At 34.6% G+C, this 25,557-nt stretch overlaps 1 protein-coding gene across 2 annotated transcripts in view; it reads right to left on the bottom strand.

Annotated features, from left to right (window-relative positions):
* The window catches only part of CSMD1 (CUB and Sushi multiple domains 1), a 1,104,383-nt gene that overhangs the window by 55,739 nt on the left and 1,023,087 nt on the right, over positions 1 to 25,557 (bottom strand). For both annotated transcript variants that reach the window (XM_014948981.1, XM_014948982.1), the window contains exons 50-53: positions 21,967 to 22,152; positions 12,539 to 12,733; positions 8,651 to 8,824; positions 1,574 to 1,747 (exon numbers count right to left, since the gene is read on the bottom strand). In XM_014948981.1, the coding sequence (XP_014804467.1) occupies positions 1,574 to 1,747; positions 8,651 to 8,824; positions 12,539 to 12,733; positions 21,967 to 22,152 (729 nt within the window). The remainder of the gene's footprint in view (positions 1 to 1,573; positions 1,748 to 8,650; positions 8,825 to 12,538; positions 12,734 to 21,966; positions 22,153 to 25,557) is intronic.

The raw sequence follows: 25,557 nt of genomic DNA, 5'->3' as shown, positions 1-25,557 counted from the left end.
AGAAAAAATATCCAGCCCGAGAACCCAGCTATACAATCAAGTCTGTTTTTATCATCATTAATACTTTTAGTAAAGAAGGTTACTCTCCTGATTTTTGTTGTGCTGTCACTCACAAGGAACTAATCAGACATCTTCCTTCACATTTCATGTTAACTCCCAATAACCAGTAACTGAAAATACCTTTTGGAAAATATTTGGCAAAAGTGTGGTCCAACTGGTTACCAATAAAGAGATAGGGAAACAGTGGTGTATCACAAATTATACAAGATGAAGGGGGCTGACTTTCATATGAAACTGAGAAGCTCAAGTAGTCATGGATGGAGTACTCTGAGTACTCCAGAGAGCACTCCAGAGTAGTGAGTATTTTTTGAAGATCACAATGTTGGGTACGTACAGCTGTGAAACTTCTTTCAAAGCCAACCAGAAACATAAAAGGATCTGTGATCTTCTGTAAAAATCTCAGGAAACATAGACCAATTTGTGGCAAATTTTCAGGGGTACAGCCCATAACTTCTCTATTTCTAGTTCCTGATACACACTGCTCAGTCAGAAGACCATGTCAGTATCACATTAGGGAGCACACTTCTGGCATTGATAAACAGTTTATTTTCATTTTCCTCCCCAAAAATAACAGAGTAATTTTTATGAGAATTTTTAACTAATTAATTAAAAGTAGGAAAATCATCGAAGCTTGGATGGTGACATAAAAAAACTTGTACTTTTTTTAATCTGACAGAGTTATAAGCAAAAGAAAACCACATTATAATGTAAAAGTACTAGGCGACTTGTAAAGAGAGAAATTGCTTCCAGTTCTTCTCATAACAGTAATGATAACATCAATTTAAGAAGATGTAGCCTCTCACCATCCCCCTCAGCTTTGCCCCTTTCTTTTGAAGGGATTTTATTCACTGCATGGTAAAATTAATCCACTAAAGGTAATATTGCTAGCTGGTGGCATTTCTCCTTTGATGAATATAAATCACTTGAAGATATAAATAGGATTTTTAAAGGACAATGACATTTGGCAGATATTTCTTGCAGCTGTATACAGGTAGAAAATTCCATTTTGCCACTAAGAAAGAAAATACTGAACATTTTGAAATCTAATGTCGTATAAGTAACATATTTTCACAAAAACGAAGCTAAGATAATAAAAAGCTGAGCATCTCAGTGACTATCTATGTGTAGGCAAATATATGTCTGTTTGAATTGCAGACATCTTAAAAAATTACAAAATTTAAATAATTTGTATAAATGCACCATTAGAAATAACAAAAATTGTATAAAAAAGGGAATCCTTATTAAAACTGAAAAAGGATAATAAAATCAACTATACAACAAAATATGTCATCCTGATTCCAAAACAGCAGAAATCAGAAATACTGGATAGTTATTCAGTCTGTGCTAGTTTAGAAACTAGATTAGATTATCATCATGACCCTTGTAATTGAAAATAGGTCCAAAAAATATCTGAGCACCTCATTCAAACACCTCTGAAGATCCAACCCATTGTTAACGTTCAGTTACATTTGGAATAGTACTAATAATTCAGTCAAAAATTAGTGATACTTACGGACACAAACAGGAGTTTGTCCAGACCATTTGTGATCCTGTAGGCAAATTCTGACAGAGGTACCAACAAGTCGAAAGCCAGGATTACACTGATAGACTACAGTATCACGATAACTGAAACCATCTCCACTAATATGACCATTTACAATTGGATCCGGAGAACCACAGTGACCAGCTACAATAAAAGAAAAACCCATCAGAAACAAATATTCTTACAAACCTTGCCAACATTTACAACAACGCTGATATGAAAACAAAATGTCAGCCTTGCTTTCAATAAACAATACACTAGGGTCAAAAACTGCAATGTACAGAAGAAGTTCTGAGGTGTAAAAACTACAGGTGATATTCCTTCTACTTTTTTAGGGTGAAGTGACATTCAAATAGTTGCCATTTTCATATGTATAGGTTTTGCAGATTTTGTTGCAGAAATGAGAAATTTGTCAGAAGAATGTTCGGAAAATGTAAATTGCAAATGTATGAAATGACAAATAATTCAGTTCAATTGCTAGAAAACTGACAATTTTAACACAGGTATTCTTTCCCCTTTTGCATTAGTAAGGTTGCCCTTTTCCTCAGAGAAGTGTGAATTAAAAGGTCTTTAATTCTCAGATCCATACAATTATTTCATCATAGAGTTATGATTTCACTTATTAATGATTTGCCATGGACTTTGCAAGTAGATCTCTGCTAACAAGTTAAACATGGTTGGGACCATTCTCTGGCAGAGGCCAATCAGCACAGAAAAAATGAAAATCTCTTGCTCTCCAGACCATCACAGCTGCAAGCTGCCTACCAGGATCAGTACTGGTTTAACCTAACTTCAATCATTCTTGAAAATTCTCTTGGAGAATCTTAGCCAAAGACATGTCTAGGCATTGTTCTAATGATTTACTAGGAGAGATGATCAAGTTTCATGGTGTCCTGGTGTTGCTATTAGAACAAACATAGCTCTTGTTATACGGATACAACAAATAACTGATTTCTCACTAGCAGGTCTTCAGACATCAGTAGACAGATCTTAAGACTAATCAAATTTAAAAACAAAACAAAGGAAAACACCCTTAGTTTAAAAAATAATATAGAAAACACGAAACATATCTGTGGGATCACAGTCAGTTTATTGTCTTTACAAGAAGAAAAACTAAGTTATTTCAGATATGCATATATGTTCCACTTAGCTATATTAGTGCCTTTTCAATGCTATTTCAGTCTCTACTTATATTTTTATTTAATAGAAATCTTCTCCAGTCTAATTTAAAGCCTGCAACATAGAAACCGGGTTTCTACAAAGACTTCTTCAAAAAACCCAACCAGTCCCACAGTTAAGTATATTGGCTTATGTTCAAATATTTCCTAACATTCAGCTCCAGTTTCTCCAATGAAGTTCATGTTTATTTATTACTGGCTTTTAGTAATGAATCATAAAAAGTGCTTTTATTTGTGTCTACTCTTTCCAAATAATAATCACCTTCATGTTATCTTCAGCTGATTCTTAGCTAAACTGACATATTTATTGCCTTTTCTGTGCTTATAAACTCATATTCATGTCAAAATCAAAACAAACCCTTCTTTATATTGCTTTCCAGTTCGGTCAGTACACTTTGAAATAGCCACCTTCTCCAGCTGTATGAAGGCATGAAAAGGAAAGAACATCTACCAGCAGTTTTCTCCTTAGTTCTATCAGCGGCTGTTAAACAATACAGAACACATTACTCCAGCGTAATAGCACTCTTGGCACTAAGGGAGCCAAGTAATGATTTTATTCTCTCTAGATTCTTCATTCTGTTTGAAAGCAGAGTTGCTGAGCAGGAAAGCTATTTCTCTTTGCTGATTAAAGAGGAGAAAGAAAGTTCTTTTTTTTTTTTGGGGTGACACTGATTAATTAGAATTGGCAACAATTTCATCTGAAACTATGGTAAATCCTCGTTTTGAGATGTGAGGACAGGGACGGAGGCTCACGCCTGCTGCTAGAACGGGTGTGTGCGTGACGTGTTTCATGTGTCTGTATCCATCAACAGCAGGCTAAAGGAAACAATTCTGCATGACCCTAGATGTTCAGACATTGGGATAATTCTGAAAATCGTCATTCAGGCAATTGGGACAGTCCCAGATTTTGGAAAAGGAAACCTATGAAACATGCAAAATGAGAAGAGAAAAGCTGTATGTATACAAAATCAAATGGAATACATTTGATTTCTGAATTTTCTTTTCTAGACCTAAATAGCGAAGAATTGAAAAGTAGCTGCTGCACTGAAGCCAAACACAGGGAACCACAGTAAATTTCAAGAAGAAAGATAGCTGAGCAAAACACAAAATATTATGCACTTTCTCTTAAACGGGGATTTAACGAGTTGCTGGACTTATGTGAGTCATTTCATTTACAGATAATTGCAGCTAGTGGATTTAATTTTTTTTTCTGGAAGTTTTGACTCATTATATTAAATATTCCAATAACTCAAGAACTGAAAGAGCACTGCAGTAACACAAATGTATGTAATTTTCCCACCAAGTAAAATTAGATTAAAAAAATATTAAGGAGGCTGCAAGTGGATTTTTTAATAAAATATGCTCTAAAGAATTAAGGAAATTGTTCACATGGTTCAAAGGTTGGTTCAGCAGTTTTATTCTAAAACACCTGGAAAACGAGATACAAATAATTCTATTTTTTTTAATAAGAATTTGAAATAGAAGCCAATATCACAATCCCATAATGCAGTTTAGCTATGAGTTATCAATTACAGGATCAGATATTTTTACACAAACACAGTCAGCATTTTGCCATACTGACAAATGTAGAGAATTATATATTTTATAGAATCACATAATATATGGAATACTTACTTTTTTGGGAAAAAAAAATATGTTAAAAATGCATGAAAATGGAATAGAGTAGATTATATTTAAGTTTAGATTTTAAAGTATGTCCTTTACTTTTTCTGTATAGATTTGCACTTGAAAGTCATAAAAAGTGAGGAGAAATATATCTGTTCAGGAAAACATTTTTGTCCATGAATAAATGCCACCAATAATAGAGATGGAGTTAAGCAAACTTTTAAATGATTCCTATCTGATCTATGCCCTACATGTATGTATGGTCCGTCACACATACAAAGCATGCACACAAACATATGTTTTGTGACTCATACGTGCAATTATTCTTGGAAGGAAGGGAGACGAAATATCAGTAGTATGAGTAATTGAGTTAAAAAAAAATAATCTCGCCTAACAATTCATATTTATTCTTGTATAACTAAGAAAAAATACATATAATACTAACTACCTGAAGACTTAGGTCTTATATTTAACCTTGGATTCATTAACTACAGTCATTGGCTTTAGCTTTCTTTTGAGACAAATAATAAGGATTTGACAAACCCTTTCCTGAGATACAGAAATTAGTGTACTCAGCTGGCCTGAAATCATAAATTGATTCTACACAGGCCAGTGGGTAACATAAAGTGATACCTATTTTCATCTATAGCTGTCCTGAATTACATTCAGGCAGGTACAGTGTAGGTAAAAAGCATCTCATTATCATTCCTTTGAAATGGAAAGGCTCATTCAGAGCTCCCATGGTGTTTGGTTCCTGATTTTCACAGGCTTCAGGTAACTCCTAAAGGCACCTCTGAAATAAATTTGGTGCGTGCTGTCCTTGAAATTTAGGAATACACAACTGGCGGCATTCACATCATCTAGCTTTAAAATTTAAGAATTTACCTTTCCTGAATAGCTCTCTGGAGGAGCCTGCATAGTTCCACTGACCTTGTTGGGAATTTAGGATCTTAGATTGTACTCTAAATTGCATCTAAATGAGGTGTCTAAAGTATATGGTGTGAATATCTCTTATGTGAGAAAACTTTGAGAGGCAGAAAGAGGTTTAGTAGCAGAAATACAACCTTCTGCCACATGTATGTGATAACTCAAATTTCACACTCAGAGCTGTGCAGTATTTTTGGCACTACAGACCCTGCTTGATTTTGAAACCACAAGGACTAAATAATGATTAACAACCTTCCAGTTCTAAATGTGATCTCTGTTGTCTAGTGAGGTAGACCCATGCATTTAACAGTTCTAAGTATAGGGCTGCATTTAGCAATGCAATCAATTGGATACATCAACTAGAAATCAAAATCCATCAAATTTTTTAGAGAAATAATTGGGAGGTATCATAAGACAAGCATTGCTCTTACTGCAGTAACTGTTCCTGCAAGAGGTCCTATGCTCGTTACAAGTGGGAATAGATCTGTAGAAATAATTTAAAATGCAGATAATGAGGTGGAAAAAAAAATAATTATTAGTTGTGACCAAGGGAATAAGATAATAGTAATGGATACCAATTTCAGTGTGGATTTGTAAAAAAACTGAAACAGATAAAATCCAACAGCAAATCACTCCTGGAGAAGAAAATGATGAATTCATATAAATGAAATTCAAGCTGTATGTAGAGATAGTCTTTCCTAACTATGAGATCTAATAAACTTATTAGCCCTTTCCCCTTTAAATCCCAAGAGTTAAAAGCTTCACTGTGTATAGTTTTCAAACTGACTTGGAGAATAAACTGGTAGAGTTCGATATCTAAATCCTGTACTGATCAGTTGTTCTCCATCCCTACACATATTTGAGTCTAAATTTGTGGCTACCATAGACAGTCAATCTTCTGGGGTGTTCAGTGATAAAATATATATTTCTCAGTAGTCAGAATAGGAGAAAAAAATATTTTCCAGCCTTCTGTGGGTGAGAGTTATTTATAATACAAACAGAATAACAGAATCTACTGAGATTTGCATATTATTTAGTTTGTATATTTTGGCAACCAAACTATCCTATGTGTATAGCCTTTCAAAAAAAAAAAAAAAGCAGTACATAAGTTCTAAGTACTGTTATTATTGATCAGATGAAGAAGTATTTTTTCAGGTTAGTTAAAATAAATGAACGCTAACACAGCTTTATGCTTGAAATTATTATAAACAGGTGTCAGGCACTATACTGGCAATGAACAGTATAAAACACTGCAAAAAACTGAGGGGTGATAGCTCTTTTTTTTTTTTTTTTTCTAGTAAAGATTGCATGTTTGCAATGGAAGAAAAGACTGAGGAAAACACTCCTACACATACAAATTTGGGGCTGTTGGATCTTCCCAGTTGCAGTTCCAGCATCTTGTTGGTCAGCCTCAGTCCAGGGACACCATCAGAAAGCTGATGTATCTTCACATACAAACCTCTTATATAGTTTCATTGTGGAACTGATGAACTTATGTATGTGAAAAGATAATGCTGAAGCATAGCACTCCCCTAACCAGCACCTCAGTGGAACTATTTTTCCTAGGTGAAAAAATAGTTATTTTACTCCTTTAGCGCTCTAAGTATCAAAAGAAGTAGTAATTAAAGTACACCTCATTTATGCCATTATTTCCTACATCAAGATGAGAGTATATTTTAAATTGAAAAACAAAGTTTATGGAATTGAAAATATATCAAGCCAGATAAGTGTTTTTCCTTGTCACAGAATTTGCCAGAAACAGCTCCATCTTGCTGGGAACCACTAGTAATGAACCACCATTTAGAAACTAGATTATATCTAAAAGACAACAGTCACTATTTCTGACCACTCAGTATCTTAAGAGATGACATAATGCAACAATATCTTCACAAAAATTTCACTTTACAAAAATTGTGCTACAAATATTACTGTTGAAGGAATCAATCAGGAATACATGATCAAAGGTCACAAAATCTTAATTCAGATATGCATTACATGGTCTCATGCTATTTTTCCTGAAAAGAATCTGTCTTCATTTTCCTTGCTGATGCAGCCTAGTAACTGAATTGAAAAAATAAAAGGCAATCAACATGGCAAGTAAGACACAAAGACTGATATTTGATCCCTGCCTCTGAGAGAAGACTCCTGCATTTTTGTATTTCACCTATATCCCAAAGTGTTGATTCTACACCGATGAAGAATAGAGCTAATATGCAGATGATAACTCCACATGCTTTTTCATCAAGGTTAGATTATTATGCTTTTGATTGTTAGTCCATTACTGTCTTGTGGTTTGCAACCTGTTTCAAAATATTTTCTCTAAGAGTATTTTCAGGCATTAAAGATCTTCAGAAATGCAAGATGTACTCTGTTAAAAATCATGCTTATCTAATGATATTTGATATTCTTTTTTCTTAATAACCTGCTGAGATGAAATCTATGATACTTGAAAATTGTTTTTTTGAAGATACGGTTGAGATGGTATGTGGTGCCATCACACCTGCTTATTGTGATGCAGATGTTCTTCTTTTCTTTTATTATATTCTACGAGGGGAATGTTGCTGTATTTTCCACTGCAGCTCTGATTTTCTGTGTTTTGCTCAGGGGAACTCTAGCCATTTCTTTCAGTTTTGCACGTTGGTGAGAGCATGAACTCAAAGCTCAATAACTGAAAATACCCTTTATGGTGATATTATGAAGTAACTTGCTTAGAAACAAGGCAAAACAACATAGACTACCTACTTATCACATACCTATAAAGCATTTTTCTTATGTCTGTACTAGGAACGCGAACCAATATGAGAATGAAAGAGTTGAGATGAAAACTTAAGGTCTGAACCATATACACCTCAGGTTTTGTAAGGCTGTTTGTTTTGCTTTACTTTGGACTGTCTCTTGACTTCTTCCCTTAATGGAATGCTAAACATGCTGAAAACTCATTTTTAATTGGAATGCATCAGGAATACTCCTGAACTGACACTGATCTTCCAGCTTAGTTCCATCACACACCCTGTGACTGCTCCACAAAGCAAATCAAAGGACTGTAGATGTGGGCAATTGAGTCACTTAAAAAACTCTCCTGGTCCAAAAAGCAGTCCAACAACATTGAATACAATTTAGTTTCTAATAAAAAGTTATATGCTAGTAGTGTAAAAATATATGCATTACATAATATTTCTGTATTTAGGAAATTTTAATTTTTCATTGACTTAAAAATATTGTCACTTGGTAAGATCTGAATTCTAGTACTTGATACTACGTTTGATTAAAACACAATAGAACAAAACATAAGAAAAGCCAGAAATTTGTTTTTTACCTAGGCATTGGGTTTCAGTACCACTCCAGAGACCGTTTGCCAAGCATTCTCTCACATGAGAACCAACTAATGTGTATCCTGTGTTACAGGTGAAAATTGCAGTAGCTCCATACACTGTTAGGGTTCCAATCTTATTTCCATTTGGTGGAGATGGAAGACCACCACAGGAGATAACTAGGAAAAAACCCAAACAACAGAAAAAATTGAAATATGAAAATATTTTTTATAATTTCTTAGACTGGAAGACAATATATCATCTCTCATTTTCTGAAAAAGTAAATGTAATAGGAGTAAATACAAGAGCTGTATTCCACAGTAAGAGCTTAAAATTATGCTAAATTTGGCAACACATGTTCTACATCTGAAAATCCATTGGGATATCTTCACAGCTTGACAGCAGTTTAAAAACAATGTTTTTCCAGTTCTGAAACAAGAGAACTATATGAATGACTGGGAAGGTTGTAGTTATATTACTGGCCACTCCTCAAACATACTTTCCCCAGCCATTTTAAACACTATGTCTGTTTAAAGATATTAATTTTTTTTTAACAGGTAGTACTTAAAATTGTTATGAACTGTCTTTTTTCTTATTGCTCACTACTGTTCGTAATAATATAATATAATAGGGTAGTCTACCTGCTAAAAATATAAATCTGGTTTTACTTAAGGCTAGACTTCAGCCGTTATCACAGAACCCTCTGCAGCATCAGCTGCAACCCACAGCTATTACACTTCCACATGAAAAATTACCTTTTAAGAATGTATTAGACTAATTTAAACTGTTCTGTCATGTCTCTTGTTTCTAGAAAAATATATTAATAATATTGTAATTTAAGATGCAGACCAATGCCTTCAAGAGTTTAAACTGTATTTTATTATACATTAGCATAAGTCATGGATTTACTTTTCAAAAGCATGTTAAAGACAACTAAACTTCCTATCTGAAACCTCAAGGCCACATTCTTCTGTATTTTAAAAGGATCACTATAGAAAACAGTATGGAATTGGGTAGATAAAATCAAGTACAAAGCACTGTGCATTTTAACAGTCATAATCAGAATATATGTGATCAAAGTCTTTTATGCACACAAGGTTTCTAGAGGTGGATGAGACTCCTTTCAACTGCAATCAAGTCACATTACTGTAATTTGTGGAGTAGTGTGTCATTGTAACTTCTACTGCTAGTGCTGAATATTAATTATACTTATGCATATATAAAAAAATATTTTCTAAAATGCAATAGAATGAATTGTTCTAAATACATTAAAAATGCTTTATTATTTTTAATTACAGTGATTCCAGTTAAAAATAAGTAAACTACATGAATAATGAGCCATCCCATAATTCGTTATGCAGCTGTTCAGTATATTCTCAAATAAATAAAAGATTTACTAGCTAGATCTCTCGTAATCCAAAACCCCCTTAAGTTGGTGTTTCACAATTCCTTTAGAGATACTATTCACAAGATAGATATTGATAAATATGATATAAATGACTTATCAGCAGTGCTTCAATTAGCTTTCCTGCTGCTTCGGAAATATAAACAGCTAAGATCTATATTTATATAACCTATCCCTAGCATTTGAATGACAGACAGAAAGTAAACAGTAGACTTCTCAAAATACTCTATAGTGTATTTCTGGATCTTAATGATCTATATCCAATGGAAGTATTACTAAACATCTCCTGGGGGATGAAGTTTGCCATAATTAAATCCTAATCAGTCCTCTATCAGAGGGCAAAATAATGTTCCTGTCTTATAAATAAACTAATGTATCTTCAATGAGCAACTCCTTGGGTTTCTGTATCTACCTAATACTTTGCTTTTGGTTAACTGCATCCCATATGGGTCACTTCATTTTCTACTTACTTAAAAATTCTGTAATTGTAGGGGTTGGTCAAGAACCAGGTTTTCAAAGACTTCTCAGCAGCTGAACAGTAGCTGCGTACTAGGCAGCAAATACCAACCCAGGTTTTATAGTATGTGTGCACAAAAGAAAAAGGGCACAATTGCAGTTAATAGAATAAAAAACTCACTAGTTTCAAATTAAAAAAAAATTGATATAGCTATACTGGTTTATAAGAGGTAACGAAGAGTTACCTGATTTTTCTAACTCAATATTTTTAAAAGGAAATATTCCCAAAACAATACCAATGGAATAAAACAAACAACATAATTCCACAGCCCATCATCATTTAGATAACACCAAATATATTGCTTTCATGTATGCATTGTATTGGATTGTTGTTACAGGCAATTCTCTCAGCCTTGTTCTGAAAACATCTTAATATTTTTTTTTTCCTAGAAAATAAATATTGATGTATATTATTTTTAGTTCAATGGTGTATATCCCTCTGTTCTCTGTTCTTTTTGTATACTAACATAATTCTCTAATACTGCCTTTATAAATTGCATTTCTTATTTGCGGCCATACAATTGCCAGTACTGATAAAAGATTGTGTCAAGTTACACTTGAATCACCTTTGGGAGTGATTCAGTACAATCTGAGATGACTTTGGGTGCTCTTTCTTGCCTCCAGCTACTATTGAAGACAGTTGAGAATCTCTCCCAAGTTCTCTTTAGTGTCTACCATCTCAGATACTGTAATTTGTCTCATATGGTATCAGGAGGTTGTATTCAGGCAAATTAATTTTCTCTTCTGTTTGTCACAATATGTACACCATACTGATGATTTTACTCAATGATTGATTTGCAATATGAAAAGCTATCTGACGTTTATGTTCATTCTGTTATCACTATCCCAGAATCATATGAAATACTTTTGGTACCGTTTATCATAAGGTATTGTTTACATGTCTGCAGATTTAATGGAGTTTGACAAAGCAGAATGATTCTGTTCCCTTTGCTTAAATACCAGAAGGTACAATTTAGTAACCAGTTCACCTGATCCCAAGATCCTACAGTGCTGCCATAAAAAATTTCTTATTGAATTAGTTTGTTTCAGAATAGCCATTCAAATATCTTCTAACATTAGAAACTGAATTTTAAAAATGTCGCTTTCAAAAAAGAAAATAGAGCATCTCTTTCAGGATGAAATACTAAATTTGAATAATTCACTGAAATGACATACTACCCTGAAAAACTGAATGCCTATATTTTATTTCCAGTTCTGCTGAGTATGCTAGGCCTGTTAGCTGGCCATTTCCCTTCAGATACTGGGATCTTCTGTGCTGCCCTGGCTTAAGAGAACTTGTAAATAGTAGCATAATGCAGTAAAAGTTTCTGCTTTAAGGGTAGCAGAACTAGTTGATGTGCCAAATATCCCCTCCAACCAAAGCAAAAAACATCTTGGAAAAAGAAGAAATGAAGGTTGGGGAGGATTCATTAAGACTTTGATGCTCTCACCCTTGACAACTGCATTGTCCCACTGAGAATGTCAAGATTCTCCAAATTTTTAAGCATCTAAAGCTAGGGCGGATGTAATTTATGATATTGTTGTATGAAGACATTATAAAAGCTCATATATATGTTTCTCCAACAGTACAGTTTTCATGCTTCACCCAAGAGGTCAAGGCATTATCACCTTCTAATCTAATTCTAATCTGTAATCTTCTAAAGGAATAACATTATCTCCAGAGCATTCTCTAAATATTTATGTGCTATCTGGTTGAATAAATCTATAGTCAGACATAGATTATCATCCAGATTGATCTTCTGATGCTGCTTCATTGACTTGTATGAAATATATTGTACTTTACACATACAGTTTGAATCAGTTGATTTCAACAAGTTAAAGAAAATTTCATATTTGCTTACTTATAGAAGATTGATATCAAAGCATTTTTTAAAGAAAAACCCTGTATTTATAAAATAAAATATATGTATTAAAAAGCACAGGATATTCTGTAAACAAGTATGTTCCTTACCCTTACAACTCGGCCTTTCATTGCCTGCACTCCAGGTTCCATTAGTCCTGCACTGTATGAGTCTTCGACCCAATAAATAGTATCCAGGACTGCAGCTGAGCATGACTTGAGCTCCATACTCATTCAGTGACCCAGAAATAAGTCTCCAGACAACATGTTCTGAGAGCAGAGTCTCTATGCTGGGGCAAGTTACAGCTGTGAAGAAAGGACACTTAAATATTAGCAATGTACCCCTACATTTCTTCACAGAATATATCTCTTGCCTTACTGGCAGAAGTTTTGCCATGTAAAATTGAGCATACCACAAGCATTTTTGAAATACAAGTTCCAGGAAAAATAATGAACATCATACAGAGAGTATTACAAATTGAGCAGGAGGTTGTAGTACGTTTTCATTTAGTGAGATGCAGTGGACCAATAACATACTGTTATGCTCTCTAATGCGATTTATTTCAAAATCGCAGAAACAAAACACATCACAGACTGCAGTGGATATAAAAGGGAAAGCAAATAATGCTACGTAATTTTTGCAAATGCTCAAGTGATGCTTTATTTTTCTGTCCATGATATTCACTTTAGGAAAGCTCTGACAAGTTCTTAAAACAGGTTGCCATAAAAGCTGCTAACAGTAATTACGATTAAATAGTATACTTTGGGTATTCAGGAAAAAAAGAAAGATAACATTTAGAGAGATTTTTAGTGTGATTTCAGCTCTGCTGCTTTTAGTGTTTCAGGTTTTGTAAGAGAATGCAGTTACTGCCAGTAGACGAGAACTGTAGTTTATGTTTTTCATAAGACTTAATATAGCTACCAATCATAGACAGAATACTTAAATATTTTTCAATTTAAAACTGATGCTCTGCAATTTAAGATAAAATACACAGAATATTTACAATATTTAGGATATTGACCTGAATTCTATATCAATGTGCCTATGCCTCTGTAAAGATTAGACTAGTTTTATGAAAATATTTATGATTATTTTAAAATACCCGTATTTGGTATCTTATGCCAAGTTGTTCAGAATTTCCCTGCTATAGAAAAAGTCTTAATAAATTAGTGACTGTTCATGTCCTAAAGAATACTTTAGAAAAAACTACTACCCCAAGAACACTTCAGAAAAGCTATAATTTCCAAGGAAAACCAAACAAATAAAAAAAAACATGTAACAGAAATTTAGTTTGTCTTCTTTTGTTTTCCTTACATGTTGCTAAACAAAAGGTGAAATATTTTATATATATTTTGCATACTTAGGAATCATTACCTCTGGTCTTTTGTACAATATACTCAAGTAAGACAAAAGCATTAGGAAGAAGTGTATAAAAGCTGTAAAATATACTGAAGAAATAAAAAGATTCTTGTTTATGCTATTATAAATTTACACCATTCTACCAGGGAAAGGACTAATAAAACTGACAAAAAATAATTACATATTCTGTAACCTTTACACTGTCTGAAAGGTATAAAGTGGTTTTATCATGAATATGAATGTGTGATGAAAGAACAGAGTCCAGGCAACCCCTGAAATGCAGGGAAAGGGACAGAAAAATAATTCTTTTAAGTTATATTTCCCCCACTTTTCAGAATACCTTTGATAATGCTAGAATTATACATCTACCCTTTCCAGCAGTTACTTTACCCATGGTAAGTTCTACTGTCTAGGAAGTACAGAGCTGATACTGTAGCATATCTGTGAAGATGTGTAAGAATTTATGAAGGGAAAATCATCTGAAGAACCTCCAAAAAACAAAAAGGTACATCTCATGCTATTTCAGGAATATCTTGAATTTTGTGACTCTGAACATCATTATTGTTTCAAGGGGAAAAAAGACAAGTACAAAATACATGATGGAAAAATATCTCAATTACAGAAATTTGCTATTATTATTTGCAAAAGTAATGGCATCTGATATTGTCTGCCATTCTTCAGCAGGAAGACAACCACAAGGAAAGGGAAAGGGCATTTTTGTCTTACTGTACTGTGAATTTATTATGCAATAAGTAGAACTATGTTATTCAAATATACCCCTTTGACTAAATTAACTATTATCTTAGAAAAAATAAGATTAAAGTCAATTAATGTATTTTCCTTGAGAAACTAGTATGGTTTAAATTAATTAATATTAGTAAAATAAGAAAGCAGGAAACCAAAGTATCCCATACACTACAGAATCTTAGAATAAAGACCTAAGAGCAAAATGCGATCACTTGAGAAAGTTGGTAATTTCATTATACTAGCGGTAAAAAAACCTGAGAAAACCTTGTGCCTGGAATTGTCCTCACCCACATGCAGGACCTTGCACTTGTTGAACTTCATGAGGTTTGCACGGGCCCACCTCTCAAGCCTGTCCAGTTCTCTCTAGATGGCATCCTCTCCCTCCAGCGTTTCGACCACACCACACAGCTTGGTGTCATTGGCAAAATTGCTGAGGGCGCACTCTGTCCCACTGCTCATGTCACCAACAAAGATGTTAAACTGTCACGCGGGACAGTGTCAAATGCCTTGCACACATCCAGGTAGATATGTCAGTTACTCTCCCCTTACCCACCAATGCTCTAATACCGTTGTAGGTGGACACCAAATTTTTCAGACACAATTTGCCCTTGGTGAAGCCATGCTGGCTGTCACCAAACACCTCCTTATTTTCCATGTGCCTTAGCAGAGTTTCCAGGAGTATCTGCTCCACAATCTTGCTGGGCACAAAGGTGAGGCTGCCCTGCCTGTAGTTCTCCAGGTCTTCCTTTTTTCCCCTTTTTAAAAAGGGGCGTTGTGTTTCACCTTTTCCAGTTAGCGGGAACTTCACCGGACTGCCATGACCTCTCAAATATGATGGATAGAGGCTTAGTAACTTCATCTGCCAGTTCCCTTAGGACCCGCGGATGTATCTCGTCAGGTCCCATGGACTTGAGCACCTTCAGGTTCCTTAGATGGTCTCTAACCTGGTTGTTTTAGATAGTGGGCAGTTCTTCATTCTCCCAGTCCCTGCCAATGCCTTCTGCAACTTGGGTGGTGTGGCTGGAGAACTTGCCAATGGGGACTGAGACAAAAAAGTCATCCTAGCTAATGTTTTAGCTAATCAAAACTCCAGCAACTGCAAAATATCTATGATGAGCTGGTGGTGGATCTTTGCCTGTTTATATTAACAAATTCCTTTTTGCATACATAATACAACTGATGCTTTATTCCAGAACTATTTATGATTCATAGTTCTGTAACTGGATGTTGTACAAACATATCTCTAATTATTTTCTAATTAATTTCTAGAGAAAAATCAATGTCTGAACCATCATAGTTATAGCTTAGCACACCATAGCTTCCAAAATATCTACAGTGAAATCTGCAATATGCAGATTATGCAAAGGTAACATAGCTGTTCTTTAAAATGTTTGATATTAGATAAATTAGCATAAACCAATAAAGGACCTGATTTAAATCTCTGAATGAGTATATTAAAGGAGTCATGGAAAAGAGCAATAAATTTATGCTGTTAAAGGGAACCATCCCAGGCAATTAAAATGTTAGAAAAATTAATTAACCACAAAGTCAATTTCCTAGGTTATGCATCCACTTGCTTCTATGAAAAAGAAAGCAAGTAAGAACAGACGCTAACAAGCTATCCTATTTCAGCATTATTTTTGTTAATAAATAAATGCTGGTCCAGATCTCAGCACCAACACACATGGATTATAATCTATATGGATACGTTTTATATGTACTTATATAGAAATATAGTATAATATTATATGCAGTCATATTCTTTGTTTACAAGAACAAGTTTATGGTGCTTCGCTTTAGAAAACTGGCATAAGCAGAAAAATATCTGACATCGTGATTTTGCAATAAGTGAACAGATTCAGCCTTCTGATCTTGTGAAGAGAAACATAGAAGTAAATCATAACAGTTGCTGTCATTATTGTTTCACCTTCTGTCACAATATTTTAAATCAGTTCCCTAGATCTGGTCAAAAAACCACAGTGCACAGAACTGAAAGTTCTACTTTGCATTAATGCTCTTTTCTGTATATCTTTTAAAGCAGATTTAGGCCTGCAGATTTCCTATGGAACAAAAAAGGTTATATTTCTATTAGTGGTCAAGTATCTTTACATCTTCTTACTACATGTCTAGCAAAATTAAAACTGGGCATTAATCATAATTATAATTTCCTTAAGAACTTGCATTAGACATTTTCTAGCAGGCAAAAATGATTGCATTAAAAAAATGTTTTCTGCTGGCCCAGAGAACATTTCTTTTTGTGTTGCTTTGTCATGAAAAAAGTGATGCTTGGTTTATAAAAAATTATGTGTTAACGTTCACCCTAGTTCTTCTCAAAGTATCATAAGTACTTAAAACTCTTTGGGAGCAAACATTGGGACTGTACCACATCTCAAACTAGCAGAATTTTCTAGTACTGGAATACACTGTTTGTAAAAGCAAACTTGTTACTGAGATTTCATGGAACTTGAATTTTGGAACAAGGAAATGCAAACTTTCTAACACTATTAAAGTATGCATACTAAACAGAGAAAGAAGTTCTCTTTTTCTTCAGAACAGGCGTAGTAGGACCTCCTTCATTGATTCACATCTCATGCCATTTTTTCAGTAGTTTCCCCATCACACATCATGCAATTTCTGTTACTGACACACTGAGGCACAACTCATCATTTCTAGTTCTTTCAAGTCTTAAGAAATCTAATCCACCTGTCTCTCTCTATTATTCAGAGAAAACATAAACAACACATTCAATCTATGAACAGACTTTAAGGACATCAATTACTAAGTTCAATTGCTGTGGAGGAAGAACCCAAGATTTAGATCAGTATTTCTGTTTCATGAGCAGTGTCAAGTGTCCACAAAATCAAAAAGCCTATGAAAATACATTTAATGACTCCCCAAAAGATAAGATATTCTTATCTGTCATCTTTAGCACATAAAATGTAGAGAGATAGTCCTGAACACCACAAGGATGTTCAGGAAAAAAATGTATACTGCTTCTGTTTCATTTCTATGAGTTTTGAATTTTTGTACGCAAACCAAAAAACACTCTACAAGATGAAAATGGAAAATAACTTCTAGAACACTGAAAAACCTAGATTTCTAAATCAGAGGAAATTCTCAGAAGAAGGAGAAAGACACATAGGAAAACAAGCACATGGTGAAAAATATTTAAAAATATAAATTAAAGTGTGAAACAAAAGAATTGTCTCAGATGAATGGACTGACCCTCATCAACATCTTTAGATGACTTTGTTTCTGTAGACAATAGTTAGAGATACTATTCCAAGAATGAATCTCTCTATCAGTAAATAACTTATATATCCAAGTGCAGCTCTGGATTGAATTTAGGGAGCAGCACATCTAAATTTTGCATTGACGGCTGTTCCTTTCTGTTTCCATCTTTCAGGCTCTGCTTTGGAAGACCTTATTTCACACTTGGTGATATATATTCTGAAGAAAGTCAGGCACTAAATAAGAAGAATAATGTTCACTAACTGGTAACAAACAAAATGTAATAATTATGCTGTAATGATGCAATTTTATACAATAATAGCATAAGATTATAAAATCCAAAAGAGAGGAAGGAAATTTCATTTGTGTTCTTTTCCCTTTTTAACTTGTCACTGCAAGAATCAGCATCTGTATTTCCATAGTAGCAGCCAAAATTCAAATCATATCTGATTAAATAGAATAGACAAAAAATTCCTGAAAGATTGTTCTAGGGTTTTGTTGGTTTTTTGTTTGTTTGTTTTAATATTAGAAAGATGGAAATTTATGACTTTTCACAAAAGTAGTTTACAGGTGTGTGAAAATGCTGATGATAAGTAAATCAGTGTTTCTCAGTTAACTATAGTTACAGCTTAAAACCTTGAATTTGTAATCATGCCTACACATCCTTTCCTTTCTGTTTGAGCATCATCCAAATGATACTAGTTGGCAAAAAAGGTACTGGGGAAGGTTATGTGGCATGCGGTAAGGAAAGATTCGTGCAAATACCAGTGCTCATCTACAGTTTGAGACCAAACTTGCTTGATTTATTCTTATTTCTTCAATATAACTACACCTTTTGGATAGGATGTTTTTTAGAACTGTATATCACACTCACTTCTCTGATGGACTCTAATGTACTAATTTACAAGTTTCAGAAGTTTTTGCATACTTTACACCGTGTTGTGTGTTCATGCACAAAGTTACTACTCTGTGGTCAATCTCTACAGAGACCTGATTTAAATTGACCTGATTTAAAGTATTGCCTGATAAAGGCTTTAAATAACATACATATAAACATCTCTAGTTACTTTCACCATGTGCTAGAGATCGCTATGTAGAATAACTGAAGCAGGTTACTTATTTGTCGCAGTTAAGCTTTCTTAATAAGTATCTCATGCAATTAAATTCAATGGCCTAATGTCCATGATCCATCTGTGTGTTGCTGTATGACCTGCACAAATCATATTTCTCATGATTCAAATCTGATGTAAATACTTCTAATGAAAAGAAAGGAGTTCCAAATGTCTGCCTCAGGCACTGTATTATCAGAGATACTTTGCAAAACAAACTGCACTGATTTCAACCTTCATTTGAATGGACCTAGGGATAAAATTAATTCATTTATTTACCACTTACCTTTCTGTGCTGCATTTGCTGCTCATCAAGTCTGAGATATTTCTCTCTCTGGAGACTAAATGTATTTATCCTTACTGCAGTAATACTATAAAAACGGGTTGTTATGTGGATTGTCTAAGCTTTTCTGCACTTTGCAAGTAAAAAATCTTGGGTAAAGCATGCCTGCCTCTGAATAGCAATCCATTTGGAAAATATTGACTTCAATATTGTCATGTAAGTCACTAGCATTTTAATTTACCACTTTTGAATTTAGAAGCAATGGGATTCTTTTCCAAACTGAATACATTTTTAGAAAAGGAAAAATGAAGATAAAAGGTTTTTTATATATTTTGTTAGGCTATTATAAATATTAGACAATCAATGTTGAAAGTTGTGCTAAAGGTTAATAATTAAGCTTTGTTTTACAGGGTGGTCAGTGTCTTGTTAAGTTTGACCATTTCAATAATACAAGTCTTTTTTTCCTCTTTTTTTTTTTTCCCCCACTATGGATATACTGTTATTAATTCAGTATTTTTAATCCCCAGTTAGTTTAACTGGCCTCTTTTGTCCAAAAAATCTGTTGATATTTCTGCCAATTAATCATTATAGTCTTTGTACCTTGTCAATTCTTTCTGAGACAATGAAGTACAGTTCAATACACTGGAGCACTGCCTTTCTTCCACACGTGGCTCTGAATTCAGAGCACGTCCGTGTGATCACAGCTGGTTTTGAATAACCCTTCTTATATACTCTGTGGAACTGCTGTGTTCAGTTTTAGGCACTGTCCTTCAAGAAAGGTGTAGAACACTTGGAGATTGTCCAGAGGACAACAATGAGAATCACCAGTACAAAAAGTGTGAAGGAAGAGTGAGAACGGATCACAGCAAGACAATTATCTCTACGGAAGAGGTAATTAAGTGTATCGGGTACAGGAGTCAGTGTTGGAGGAGGGAGGATGGGGGTCGTGGGCATGCAGGGGTGGCCTCTGTGAGGAGAGGCTTGAGCTGCTGGACACAGCTGGTTCCAAACAACCCACCACAGGACACAGGTGAGCTCATCAGCTGAGATGGTGGCACCTCTGGGAAAGTGTATGTAAGAAAGGGTAAAACACTGCACAGGCAGAGGAGGAGGGAATAAAAAGAGTGAGAAGAAGCAGAGGGAACAGAAAGGTCACAGAAGGAGGAGGAAGTGCTCCAGGCACCAGAGCTGGTGTTCTGCTGCAGCTCACAGAGAAGACCATGCCAGAGCAGATATCCACCCTGCAGCCCATGGTGGAGCAGGGGGATATTTTCTGGAGGAACTTCAGCCAATGGAGGACCCATGCTATCCTGAACAACAACAGCCCATGGAGAAGACCCATGCTGGAGCAGGGGAAAAGAGCAAGGAGGAAGGAACAGCAGAATGGAGCTTTTTATAAACTGACCACAATTCCCATTCCTCATCCCCTAGCACTGCGGGGGGTGGGGAGAAGAGTCAAGAGCAAAGGAGTAAAGCTGACCCTGGGAGCAGGGAGAGAAAAGTGTTGTTTTGACTTCATTTTTATTTTCTGAAATGTATTTGACCCTATTTTAATTGGCAAAACATTAAATTAAATTTTCCCATGTTTACTCCTGTCACAGTAATCTCTGTCCTTATCGCAACCCACAAGATTTTTCATCCTACTTTTCTCCCTGCCTGGTTGAAGAGGGGGAGTGAGTGAGCAGCTGGACGAGGATGTGGCTGCTGGCCAAGGATAACCCACCACAGTGAAAAAAGAACAGTTTTCAAACACATTAAAAAGAATTAAAGAAGAATAAAATAAGTTCTATTTGTCCACTCTAGATACAAAACGAGATAATGCTTTTACGCTAATGAAAAACAGACTCAGGTTATATATATTAGGGAAAACTTTGCAAGGGGATAAAAAAGCAAAATATGAAATACAGTACCCAGGAAGGACTTCAAGATTAGGTTAAATGATCACCTGTCAGCAGATCTTTGGCAGCAGCTTTCAGCAATATTTTCAGCATTTACTGCTGTCAATTAATTCAAAGAAATGAAAACCATTTCACAATCACATATAACTTCACAATTCTTATATTCACAGCATTTTACTCTGAAAACAAGCTGAATTTTACTTGTTTGAAAAACAAAAGTGCTTTTCAACTTCAGAATCTGGAAAGCATGTGCATACACTGTACATGCTCATATACTGTACATGTTCAAGATTCTCAATTGACTGTTAAAAAATTTAAGTATAGTATTACAGCAATTAATAATTTTAAGATGATATCCTAATTGTTATTTCAAGCCATGTATTCAAAGTCAGGCTCAGTTAATTATTGCTTTGATCCAGTACGAAGACAGGCAGTGGTAGCCCACTGCAAATGAGAGGCCATGTCACAAGGTAGAGGAGTCTGCATTACGTTGGCTAGTTCTGATAGGAGGCAAAAATGAACATTAAAGGACTCATCCAGCTTTACTATCTACACTAGCAGTATTTTAAGAAATAGCTTTTGCTTTTATTACTTTAGAAGCTATATTAAAATAAATTACAATTGGTGGTTGTAACTTTATACTGTGAAAATGGAGAAGAGCACACTATTCATAATAAGAAAATATAAATGAAACTGAATTGTCTAATAATTATAATTCAGATTTTTTAAGAAGATAAATAAGGGTTTTTTTTAATTAAACAAATTTATAGTCCTCTTCTACTTTACTAAATGCCAAATGATTATATGTTCCTGAATGGCCAGTTCAGAGGATATGTTTAGATAAATCACCAGTGAAGATTTTCCTGAGAAAGTTGAAGGGAAATATGCTTGAGAAATACATGCCCACTTACATTTGCAAACAGGTGGCCTCCCTTTGTTGCTCCATAATCCATCTTCTTGACACACTGCTGTTGCTTGTTGACTAGATTCTAGCTTGAAGCCCTCATTACATTCATATATCAATCTACTGCCCAAAGTGAATTCATTACCTATAACTGAACCATTCCCAGGGGATTCAGGAATACCACAAGATACAGCTGAAAAGAAAGGAAAGAAAAAGGTAAAGAATAGGCATTTTGCTCATATATTTTTTAAAATTATTGTCCCACCACTGAAATGAGAAACTTAGATTAGTAATGTTGACATATCACGTAACAACTGAAATTAATTTTCCATTGTATTTAAAATATTCTGATAAATTTAACAGTATTTAAAATATTGATAAATGGTTTGAAGTTCATCTAATCTAGACAAACATTTTATATATCATTATTCTGTTTAATCCAATCACCGTAGAAACAGGAATTTCAATATAGGCTCAGGGCAATGGTTTATTTGCTAGGGAAAAAATCAAGAAAGTGTCCAAAGTGATTTGGTCCAAGAAGCAATGAACTGGAAAATTCTTAAATGCTTTCTAATAGTCTGCTTCCATTCTCTTGGGGCTTCTTTCATTCCTGCACTACTATAAACAAAACCTTGTATTTATTTGTTCTACGCATAAAAAACAACATTATTTAAGAATTCAATTTAACATTTTTTGTTTTATGAGAAAAGCACCTAAATATATGACTAGACAGGTAAGAGTTCCACTGAAGTTAAGGGCACTATTCAGATATTTAGACCCTTATTTACATACTTGAGTAACTCACATTAGAATGCTAAATATTATGTAAAGTCAGGCTTATTCATTTTCCATATCATGAAGGAAATTACTTACTGAATTATTTTCACTTTTTTTTCCTCCTCTCCAGGAGAGCAGTTATTCCTTCAAGCTCATGAAGTTTAATTTGCTGTCAACTTAGTGAAGTTGGAGTAGCACCTATTTTTTTCAGCTTATTTATTTTTTTTTAGAGGGGCTTAGTTCAGTTCATTTAATAGTATCTCATAATGTACAATTTTAGGGTACATTATAATTACAAAAATATCTATTTCAGTCACTTTGGGGAGAGGTCTCCAAGGCAGGATTGTTTTCTGCCACTGGACTTCTCAGCTCCCTTGATATTGATAATAAAAAGAAGAAAAGCAACTCTTCAGTATCCTTTTTAAAATTTATTTTAATGCTATGCTTTATTTTAAAATAATTATTTATGTACAGAGATTAACTCCAGGTGCTTGAATAAGTCAGTAATGCTGATAAAGTTTTTATATTTGCCTCTTGGAACTTCTGAAGGGAAAGTCATAGTATTGTTTTCTCTGAAAGGATATTATTCTCTGCAAAACAGTAACTTGGAGCAGAGACCCTATCACATTATTACAATGAATCTATTAAAAGAGTTTATATACACCAATGTATCCACAGAATCACTACCTGCTTTGAGTTTGGCATCCAGCTTATTGCTCTTCAGTAAATACACTGAATAAAACATAGTTTTGAAGCTTTCATTTCTAAATATTTACCAATAAATAGTGGAGTTTTGCAAATGAAAATGTCTTTTCCATATATACAGTAAATTGTAAGAACCTATTCAATATTTTGACAGCTAAAAGGTCCTTTGAGTATTTGTTCTTTTCCCCTTGACACTGTGAAGTTTTATTATTTTAATAAGGTCAATAGACTTCAAAAGAAGAAATGACAGTCTTTTGTCTGAAATCTGTTAAACAGAGGTGAAAACAGTTATTTTTAAAAATCTAATTTTTATTATCATTCACCCAATTAAATGTAAATGATTAATTTTACAACACATTGTCATGGTACCTTAAACACAACTCTCAAATTTGTTTTCAATATTCCCAAGTTGTCACATTTGACGCATTTAAATTAAATACAACACACTACTTTGCATATTATTATAAGGAAGAGAGGTAAGCGTTATAAAATGATGAATGGTTAGTTCATTTCAGTCATTTACTTCTATCTGGAATCTGTCAAATTGCTAATAGAAGTAGAACTGCAGGAATGTTCTGAAATAAGCTGCTTCCCTTGTAACACAGCTTCTGGGCCCTTTTTGCACCCTGAGCAGTGCTGCTCTGGTCTTCTCAAAACTGAGTACTTCTCTCTCAGTGGAGTAGGGCTGAGACTCCTGCCACTAGAAGGAACAGCAGCAGCACAGAGAATAGAGAGAGTGGTGGTAAGGAAGGGGTTCTGGAGACTAACACTTACTGTTTTTAATTGTGAAAGTGGAGAAGGTGAAGAATAAAAACAAGTTCTGCTGCTTCTGGGAGCAGGTCTTTGCATTAGGAGCCATTCCCCAAAAGATGACCACAGTAGGAGTGATGGCTTTTCAGGGCTCTGGTATGCTCAAAATAGGCAGTAGAGCTGCATCTGGTTCCAGGTTCTATCTACTCCCCTCATAATCAATTTAATCCTTTACCTGAACCAACTCTGACCCTCTATCAAGTAAGCAAAATTTTAAATTTAAAAATCTTTTTTTGCATGCTGAATTGACAGACAATGGAATGGTCACTCTGTTTTACTACATCCTAAAAATGCCTACACATTCTCCATTTCCAGTCCCGCTTACCGTGATATGTTTCAGTGTCTCCAGAGCCTTGCACTATGTTCCTCCCTGTCCTAACAAGCCACTCGGTTCTCTTCTGTCTTGGGGCAATGCGTCTGAATGCTTGATGTAGAATGTAATTGGCTTAAGATTTAACTTCTTGTCAACTTCTTTTTCAGGTGTACTTTTTGATACCAAAACAACAATCTCCATGTTAAGTGTGCATACATTTAATTGTATAAAACCACAAGTCAGAACTATCAGTCTATCCACCCCTCCATGCATGTGTACGTCTGTACATACAGGTGGATCTTATTCTAGCTCCCTCTAAATAATTCAAACATAAATACATTTTAAATTATTTAGTGGTTTCTATGCAACAAGAAGAACTTATTATTACGTTTGGAAACAAACTAAAAAGCAGTTCTCTTTAGTTCACGTTAGAAGCAGATACTTCTGGTAACATTTTCTCTTCGTCTCTACCAATAACCTTTTTAGAAACTACTGAGAAGTTCAAGTGTGAGTAGCTCTTATGTGCCAGTTAGTTCAAAGAATAAAAGATGCACGATGCCCAGGTCACACCCAGGCGGGCCTATCCCTTCTGCCAGGTCCAGTCCAGTGTACTAAAGCACCTCAAAATCTATGCTTACTGTCACACTTCATCACTTCTCGGTGTTGTACCTCAGTCCTCTACTGTCTCCTCCTTTTCCTCAGCAGCTGCTGAATATTGTACTGCTACATTGTGAGGTTATTCTCACTGCTGCTTTAGCTACTAATCATAAAAGCAGTTTTGGCATTCTGGCACTGTTCCTGTTACAGTTTATCTGTTTGTTTATTGTTTGCTTCTCCCCGAGAAACCGGGATTGAAAAGAAATATTCCTGCTGCTAGTAATTTCTTAGGGCTGCTAATGGCTTTTAGAACAGTAGTGTCCAAACAAAACATACTAGCACAGCGAGTTTCACTAATTAGCAAGTACTTTGATGTTTGAAGTAAAGTTACCTGAA

This window comes from Calidris pugnax, unplaced genomic scaffold (assembly GCF_001431845.1).
Source record: "Calidris pugnax isolate Ruff unplaced genomic scaffold, ASM143184v1 scaffold141, whole genome shotgun sequence".
Classification (NCBI taxonomy): Eukaryota; Metazoa; Chordata; class Aves; order Charadriiformes; family Scolopacidae; genus Calidris; species Calidris pugnax.
The sequence above is the reverse complement of the archived record's forward strand: the minus strand, read 5'-3'. Positions and strand labels throughout refer to the sequence as shown.